At 41.6% G+C, this 9,051-nt stretch overlaps 1 protein-coding gene across 4 annotated transcripts in view; it reads right to left on the reverse strand.

The window, feature by feature from the left end:
- Window positions 1-311: 311 nt before the first annotated feature.
- The window catches only part of kcna10a (potassium voltage-gated channel, shaker-related subfamily, member 10a), a 25,877-nt gene continuing 17,137 nt past the window's right edge, over window positions 312-9,051 (reverse strand). For 2 of the 4 annotated variants that reach the window (XM_077018835.1, XM_077018836.1), the window contains exons 2-3: window positions 8,710-8,859; window positions 312-3,865 (exon numbers count right to left, since the gene is read on the reverse strand). In XM_077018835.1, the coding sequence (XP_076874950.1) occupies window positions 2,008-3,705 (1,698 nt within the window). In that variant the 5' untranslated portion in view covers window positions 3,706-3,865; window positions 8,710-8,859 and the 3' untranslated portion in view covers window positions 312-2,007. The remainder of the gene's footprint in view (window positions 3,866-8,709; window positions 8,860-9,051) is intronic. The other 2 variants (XM_077018834.1, XM_077018837.1) reach the window with 1 other exon arrangement.

Consider the following 9,051-nt stretch of genomic DNA (forward strand, 5'->3'; position numbering starts at 1 on the left):
GGGGTAAATAACACCATGAGTGAGGGGGGAGTTAGGGTAAATAACACCATGAGTGAGGGGGGAGTTGGGGTAAATAACACCATGAGTGAGGGGGGAGTTGGGGTAAATAACACCATGAGTTAGGGGGGAGTTGGGGTAAATAACACCATGAGTTAGGGGGGAGTTGGGGTAAATAACACCATGAGTTAGGGGAGAGTGGGGGTAAATAACACCATGAGTTAGGGGGGAGTTGGGGTAAATAACACCATGAGTTAGGGGAGAGTGGGGGTAAATAACACCATGAGTGAGGGGGGAGTTGGGGTAAATAACACCATGAGTGAGGGGGGAGTTGGGGTAAATAACACCATGAGTTAGGGGGGAGTTGGGGTAAATAACACCATGAGTTAGGGGGAGGTCTGAGAGTGGGAGAGATCTGTGAGTGGGAGGAGTCAGAGTTGGAAAAGTCTGAGAGTGGGAGAAGTAGAATTGTATCACCTCCTTTTCAAGACAGGAACTTTATAAAAAGCGTATTTACTTATCCATGCCTGACATTGTTTTGTAATTTTCCTCTTTTTGAATCATGGCTGACACTGACATGTAAGCTATTCACAGCAGAGATGATACACAGATGACCTCACATTTGGCTCTCACACACCTTCAGCATGCCTGGACCAATAGAAACTGACCACACAACCACCACAGTCCAATCACTGTGTATTACATTTCTCATTATACACAGCAGTATGTACACTATGCATGTGTTTGATACACAACACATACTACTAACATCAGAGCCATACAACATTTCAGATTAATGAATTACAAACAAATAAAAATCTTTACAAACAAATAAAGACACGGCCTGGTTTCAGGTCAATAAAGTTTAAAACATTGGCAAGTCCTAATGTACGCTGCATAGACGGAGGTTCATATTGCAAACGCAGGAAAAGATCAAACAAGATCTTCAGACTTTCCTCTGGAACGCTGTCTGTACGGTAACAGACTTTTTATAGTAAAGCTTCAGAAAAACACTGTCTAATAATCTAAAAACATTTAATCACATCATTCTCAATAATTATTATTAAAAAGTAATACCTGACTCTGATACAGAAATAGACACAAATAACCATACTAACAAATATATATTGATACTAATGAAATTACCTTCATCAACACTGTGCACAATAATCCACATCCGTTTACTAAAATAATGAGTATTTTTTTATACAAAATGTCCTTGATAACATAAGTGTCACATTACAGTTAATTCTGTGTAATGAACCATAGAATACCATAGAATAATACATAATGTGATGGGCAGGGGTGAGCAACTAAAAAGGAAGCGATCATGCCAAATCTCAGGGAAAGAGGATGGTTTAATAGAAAGTGTGCAAACCAAAAACCCGTGCATTGTTCCAGATTAAGGAAATAATAACCAGCAGTCAACTGGTACAAAGACAAGACATATATAGACGACCAAACGACCCTCAGGTGAGACGGATCACGGGTCCCGCCCACCTGAGGGACGAACATCACGTGACCAAAACAGGGCCGCTGCCGCTGTAAACGGGGGCGACCGGCAGGGGGCCCCCCACAACGTGACACATAAGGCAAAATGACATAAGACATAAGGCAAAATGACATAAGTTACACAAATTGTGAAGTATAACTTATATATGAACGAACACATGATATACAGATTGTGTTGAATTTTAGTTTGTTATTATGAAATTACCAAACAGAATTCCAGAATTTCAATTGTTAATCTGAATATTTAATTTCACTCTGGAATCAGCCAATTTATTTTGTGGTTTATGATTTGGCTGCTGCTGGTAATTATGAGATAATCAATATTTTAATGTGGACAGTAATACAATTGTTTCTGGGCTCCCACTGTGTAATGTTAACAAAAGGCGATTTTTAGAATATGTTTTCAAAAGGTATACTTAAAATATGTTGTACTTAAAAATGTTGCTTTGGTAAAACTGCCAATCTAGCACAAACACGTACCGTCTGAAACCAAGTGTTTCACTCTTTTGCTTTGTCACTTTGCGAGTTCCCATTTACCTTATTCAGAGTTGTGCTGCTCCCTTGATTTGTATTACTGCCTGATTTGGGAACCTGATCAGCAATACTGGCTACTGGGTTCTTTTCTTCCTGCTCCGTCTCTCTGTGGTAGAAGTAATTGAAGTTCGAGACTATGACCGGCACAGGCAGCGCGATGGTCAGCACCCCAGCGATGGCACAGAGAGTGCCCACTATCTTACCGCCTAGAGTAATGGGGCACATATCACCATAGCCCACTGTGGTCATGGTGACCACAGCCCACCAGAATCCATCAGGGATGCTAACAAACTGTGTTTTGGGCTCATCTACCTCAGCAAAGTAGATGGCGCTGGAGAAGAGGATGACTCCAATGAAAAGGAAGAAGATGAGCAGGCCCAGCTCCCTCATGCTGGCCTTGAGTGTCTGGCCCAGGATCTGCAGACCCTTGGAGTGTCGTGAGAGCTTGAAGATCCTGAAGACTCGCACTAAACGTATGATCCGTAGGATGGCCAGAGACATGTTTTGCCCACTAACAGTGTTTCCGGTTGCTGTCACTGTTTCGGTTACCAGAGTAACAAAATATGGGATAATGGAGATTATGTCAATCATGTTCATGATATTGTTGAAGAATTCACGTTTGCTTGGGCAAACCAGGAACCGTATGCAGAGCTCAAAGAAGAACCAGATTATACAAGCTGTCTCAAGGATGAAGAAAGGGTCAGAGAAGGTGTTGTTGATTGTATTTGGGGTTGCACTGGGGGTTGACAGAGCCACACTTTGTGTGTGGTTGAGAGGCAGTCCCACAGTGGGAAAGACCTCAAAATCTTCACGAAACTCAGGCAGAGTCTCCATGCAAAAGATGACGATAGAGATGGCAATCACAGAGATGGACACCAGAGCAACTGCACGGGCTGCGTTCGAACTCTCAGGATACTCAAAGAGTAGCCAAAACTGTCTGTAGAACTCATTAGAAGGAAGGACAACCTCAATGTCTTTGATGAAACCTTCGTCCTCACGAAACTGTTCCATGACTTCATTTCCCAGCTCATAGAAAATGATCTCATCTGAAAAAACGTCAAAGGGAACATTTGCAGGTCTACGAATCCTTCCTCCTGACTGGTAATAGTACAGGATCCCATCGAAGCTTGGGCGATTTCGATCAAAGAAATATTCATTCCTCATTGGATCAAAGTAGCCCATTCTTTTTGAAGGGTCTCCCAATAATGTCTCAGGAAACTGGTTCAAGGTCTTCAGTCGTGTCTCAAAGCGAAGACCAGCAATGTTGATAATGATTTTCTGGTCATCATCATCATCAAGGCCTCTTTTGTTCACAAACAGGTCCTCATAGTAATCTTTAGCCATTTTGCTGAAGATGGTCTCAGTCTGCATTCCCTCACTGTTCAATAAAAGCTTCCAATTGGATATTAAACTAGCACAGCTAGGACGCCCTGTCCTACAGTGAGGAGGCATAGCAGGTGATGGTGGTGTCTCCTGACCTTTCTCCATATGGGGAGAACGTTTTGGGGTGTGTATGTGGTTTGTGTCCAGTCCACATTCTGGAATATCTAGTGTCAAAACCACCTTTTCATTCAGGTAGTCAAGGTCAACCATATCTTCAAGGTCATCCATATTGCTGTTCATATCCTCCACATTCTCAATGTCGACTAATGCCACCTCCATTCTCTCCACCCGAACAGTTATCTGCAGCCCCTGGTGACACTGAATCACAGAGCGCAGAACTCCAGCTCAGCAAAAAAGTGGTTAACTGGCTAAATTGGTTTTGTCCGCCGAGATTCACAGGAACAATCATCACATTGAGGTAACCTCCAAAAAACAAGACCTGCAAATGAAACGAAAGAGGAGTTACAGTGCATCTATGAGTCTGGTAAAAAAAACTAAAGCAGTGAATATTGGTAGTGAGATTAGGCATGATTGGTGGTGAGATTAGGCAAGGAATGATTAATTGATCCAGGACATGACATCATAGCAGGATAATGTGTGCTGTTCCTTTGAAACTGGACTCTTAAGATATAATTAAAAAAAACCTCAACAAAGAATTGACTATGTCCTTATATATTTGTGTTGGATCTGTCTTTCCAGACAGTGGACAGTACTGTCTGGTGTTGACAGGTGGAGCACATCTGAAGAAACCTCCACCTCTAGTTATCTAAGCTATCTAAGACAACCATAACTCTGTTAGCAATAGTAACCTATTCTTCCACAATTGGCTACATACCTAAAGCTTTTAAATCCATCAAAATACAACTTCGCAAGCAAGAACACTTTCAGATTTAGGTCTTGTTACAGGATCAGTAGACAAGAAGGATGTCGCTGCAGGATTTATAGGTGGGTGGGTGGGTGATGGGGGTATGGGAACATTGGTAAAGCTACCAAAGAAAGATGGGACAATGTACAACTCCAGTAACTTGTTGAAATTCTGTGTGAAAATGGGTGCTACCTGCTCAGCACCAGTGGGGAACCGTCAGGGCCCTCTACGCCCTCTCAGAGGGCCTAAAAATATTCTTAAAACATAAATATATATAAAATAATTTATCCAATTTTATTTTATCTACTTACAGTTTGACAATTGACATCTAAACAATTACAAAAATATAAGCAAATAAATTATTCACCCGTGTCTATTCAATCTGTGTTGGAAGGTAAGGGGTTAAGTGGAAGCCTGTGAGCCTGTGTCTCCCTCTATCAGGACTGTGATGCCCGCTGTTCGTTTACAGAGGGCCTGGCAGTTATAATTCAGCGCAATATCAGTTTCAAATGACAGTTAAATTGACCAATCATATCTTCCCTCTTAGTGGGCGAGCTTAACTGTATGATGATTTCCGCCCGCTGTGGAGATGCTAGCTGTCGTTAGGGTACCACCGCTAGCTAGTTTCGATTCATTCCTTTGATGTCCTCGTGCTCGTTGTTTACATATTCCGCTCCCGAGGAACACGGAGCTGTGAACCTTATTTTGTTGGAACCTTATTTTGCAGTTTTTATAGTTATCTAGTACAGATATTATTGTTTATTGCGTTTCTAAAGCTGTAATGTCGTCTCAGTTTTTTTTTCTTTATTGCAGTTAATTAGGAGAGGAATGTTTTTTTTTTTTTGGGGGGGGGGCAGGTATAATGGTCATGGTTCGCTACTGCTCAACACAGATTTCAGACATGTTTGGGATGTCACGGCAGGTGCTGGAGCTCTCCTGACCATTTGTCTTTTGAAGAGGCTTCACACTTCCTTTTCATAGATTCTTATGATTGGCTGAACCACAGGGGAGGTTGACTGGGTCTATGGTGGGGAGCTGGGTGGTGTTTACTGGACTTGTACAAACTTGCAAAGATCTTGAAAGCATCTCTTCAGATATCCACAGCAGTTCCTTTCAGTTGCTTTTATATGTTTAGTGTTTGTTTGATATTGTTAGCCTACCTGCTTTTCCTGTCATAGCTGTTATAGTTTTGCTACGAACTTGACCTTCATGGTCTAGTTTGTTCCTATGACATCTGGATTAGCAATTTTGTTTCTGCTTGTGAGTACAAGTTTACTTACAGCCACACGAAGACAGTGTGTTGGCGTAATTTCAGAGTAACAATGGGAGAACAGTGTGAACTTCATAATCCTGACCACACAATTGTTTTTCATTAGTCACAGTGTATTTTGTGTGTATTCTGTACTTGAAGAGGAACAATCTTCCTTGTGGGTTCTAGGTAATTAATGAATAAAACCATTTTTATACATTTCTGCACACTTTATGTGTATAGTTATAAACTTGTACACTGCATTACTGGTTGAAGTATGTATGAAAGTTTTCATCTTCGGGTGACAATACAAGGCCTTCCATAGCGTTTCTCTTGAGGGGTTTTGCACTTAATGAGCTGTCACAGTGTCGGGCGAACACGGCTTCGAGGAGCTCATTCTCAAAGGTTCTTTGCCATTTTCAACGTGTTCTTATTCCAAATCATGTGACAAAGTAGAAGATGCAAGCACAATAAACCCCTCTGTGTGTGAAGCCAGCCTGCCGAACACACAAGCATAAAAAATGACTGTCATGGCCGCCATGAGGAAAGGGCAAATGCATTTGTTTTGTTATTGCCCTTTGCGCCATTCCACCATTGGTTCTGGGGTAATGTACAACACATGCTGAGGTGCTACACGTTCCCTGTTATTACTTCCCGGTTCCTTGATTGGCAGGTATTTTATGTGAACTGATTTCTATAGAGAAGCTACATAAGCTACATGATATTACATGTTAAATGACAAAAAGATTCGCTGTGTAACACAGTTTACCATGGAGACTGTTCATGGTCCATGGCCTGAATATTAAATAGATAAAAATGTTCTACTAATTAAGTTAAACCATAATGTTGGTGATAGGGGAACACTCCTTCATTTATCATCTGACTGCTATTTCCTGTGGAGCTGCTCAGCTGTGGAATAACTGTCCTGTCAGTGTTTGAGATGCAGATACAGTCTCCATCTTTAAGTCTAAGAGATGAATGATGATACACCTTATCCTGCTTGTATTTTCTCATTTTCTCACTTCACACAGTTACGAGCAGAATGACAGGCAAGGAGAGAAGTTAGACGGAGTGTGTAAGCAATGCTTATGCCGTATTCACTGAGTGATGGAGGAAGGCTTGTCTCACTGTAGTTCATTTTGTCTCTGAGGGACAGGAGCTCTGTGAAGCACAACAAAGCTCTTCTCTAAGTCACTGTGGACAAAGGCACTGGCTGAACGCTATAAATGTCAATGTTGGTGCCGTCACTCCATCCTTTCTCCGACAATCACTCAGGTGCACCGTCAGTGGCATGGAGACAACGCCTTCGTGCCTGTGCCACCATGTGGTCTGATAAGGCATCTACAGGTGCCAGGTGCTTCATTCATGCCAGGGCAGGGAGTTCCCTCGACCCGTCCATCAAAGCCCCAGACTGCTTTGTGGTGATAACTATTCTACAGAGTGCTACACATAAAAAAAATTAAAGGAGGTCAACCATGTCATCAAAATGCACCTGCCTCAGACCCACACACAGAAAGAAAGAGAAAGAGAGAGAGAGGGGGGAGAGAGAGAGAAAGAGGGGGGGGGGGGGAGAGAGAGAGAGAGAGAGAGAGAGAGAGAGAGGCAGACTAACTGCTGGTCTAGTGACAGTAGAGGACACCCTTAAGGAAAACAAACACCCCTCCTCCAGTTCACTTACTATTCTACTGACCTGCACTGTCTTGTAAAGCTCTGAAGTTAGTAGTGCCAACAGAAATGTTAAATGCTTTATGCAACAAAAGGAAAACAAATGTTGTTCCTGTATTTAGATTAAATGGTAGACACGAACACTTACAGAATCAGGATACTGACTACTGAATTTGACATGTATCCATTATCTGATAAAAGAAATAACTGGTATGTGTATATTTAACATGAAAGTGTGTTAAAGGAAGGTGTGCGTGTTTATATATATATATATGTGTGTGTGTGTGTGTGTGTGTGTGTGTGTGTGTGTGTGTGTGTGTGTGTGTGTGGAAAACAGCACAGCACAGAGAACATCACAGCGTAGAGAACAACACAGCACAGACATTAACACAGCATAGAGAATAGTTGATTATTTTAAAATGAAGTACAGTGAAAAAAGCCTTCCTCCATCCGTTACTGTATATGGCATCAGCAGTGCCACTCAGATTAACACACTGCAGCCAACTTCATTCACCACCTGTGATTAATTTAATTCTGTTCATTACAGTGTGAAGTGAGACAATTCACTAAAATTGCATCGTTAAGAGTGTTGGTAATACTACTGAGTATACAGACTAGTTTACTAGTAATATCAGTAGTATAAAAACGAGTTTACCAGTAGTAAACTAGCAAGAAAACCATCACTGGTCAGCAACAGGATATAAAGATATTTAATCAAGTACACCTAAAATAAGCCCTCAGTCCCTCTACAGGTACAGATAAGACAAAAGGGAGATAACTGAGACAATGAGAGACTGAGAATGAGGTGAGATGAGAGGCGAGGAAATGAGAGGAGAAGAACGAAAGAGGAAAGAGGAGAAACTCAAGGTGTGATTGTGAACTGAAGCTTCCTGTTCTCAGCATACAGTGCTGTAAATATCCTGCTTTAAATACACTGATGTAAATATGCTGCTGTAAATATCCTGCTGTAAATACACTGATGTAAATATGCTGCTGTAAATGCACTGCTGTAAATATATTACTGTAAATACATTGATGCAAATATACTGCTTTTTAACCAGCTTCTCTTTATAAGTACAATTTGGAAAACAGTCTGGTCATTGGTCAGGCCGCTGGTCAGTCATTCAGGAAGGAGTCAAGATGTCGTTTAGTTGCGGAAGGTCGAACCAAAATAGTCTGCTGCTATTTACAAAATGAATGAGTAAAAGTCTTAGAAATACTCCATAATGTACAAATATAATAAAAGGTAACAGTGAAACAGCTAAAATCATTATATATTTAATCATTTAAAAAATGGTGTATAAAAGTAACTGCTGATAACTGTGCTTGACTTTATGAATGGGTTAAAGTACCATAAATCTGCTATCTGCTGTTCCCACGTTCCTCCAACAAACAGGTATATGACACACTGAAGGACATGCAGTATGCAACACAACAACCATTCAGATGAAATAACACCATACTAGAGGTGCTACCACTCTCACAGTCTGCACGGTGTACCCACCTGCAGTGGGGAAAATCCCCTCAGACTGTACCATGCAGACAAGACAGGGCTCTTCAGAGTGTGTGGCTGTGCCTCTGTGGTCCAGCACAGTAGAGTCACTGCTGCCACCAGTCACCTCTTCTATTAAAGCATGCATTGAGTAACCTTATGCTGAAGAGAAACCAGAGATGAGGCGTAAGGTAGGGTACACACACACACACACACACACACACATGCACACACACATGTGCATGCACACACCTACACATACACACACGCGCACACACATTCACTTTATTTCTTTCCTGGACACCTAGATCTATACCATGCTTCAGCTCTTTAAATATTCTTTAAGCAACTCCA

The sequence above is a fragment of the Brachyhypopomus gauderio genome, chromosome 10 (assembly GCF_052324685.1).
Source record: "Brachyhypopomus gauderio isolate BG-103 chromosome 10, BGAUD_0.2, whole genome shotgun sequence".
NCBI lineage: Eukaryota > Metazoa > Chordata > Actinopteri > Gymnotiformes > Hypopomidae > Brachyhypopomus > Brachyhypopomus gauderio.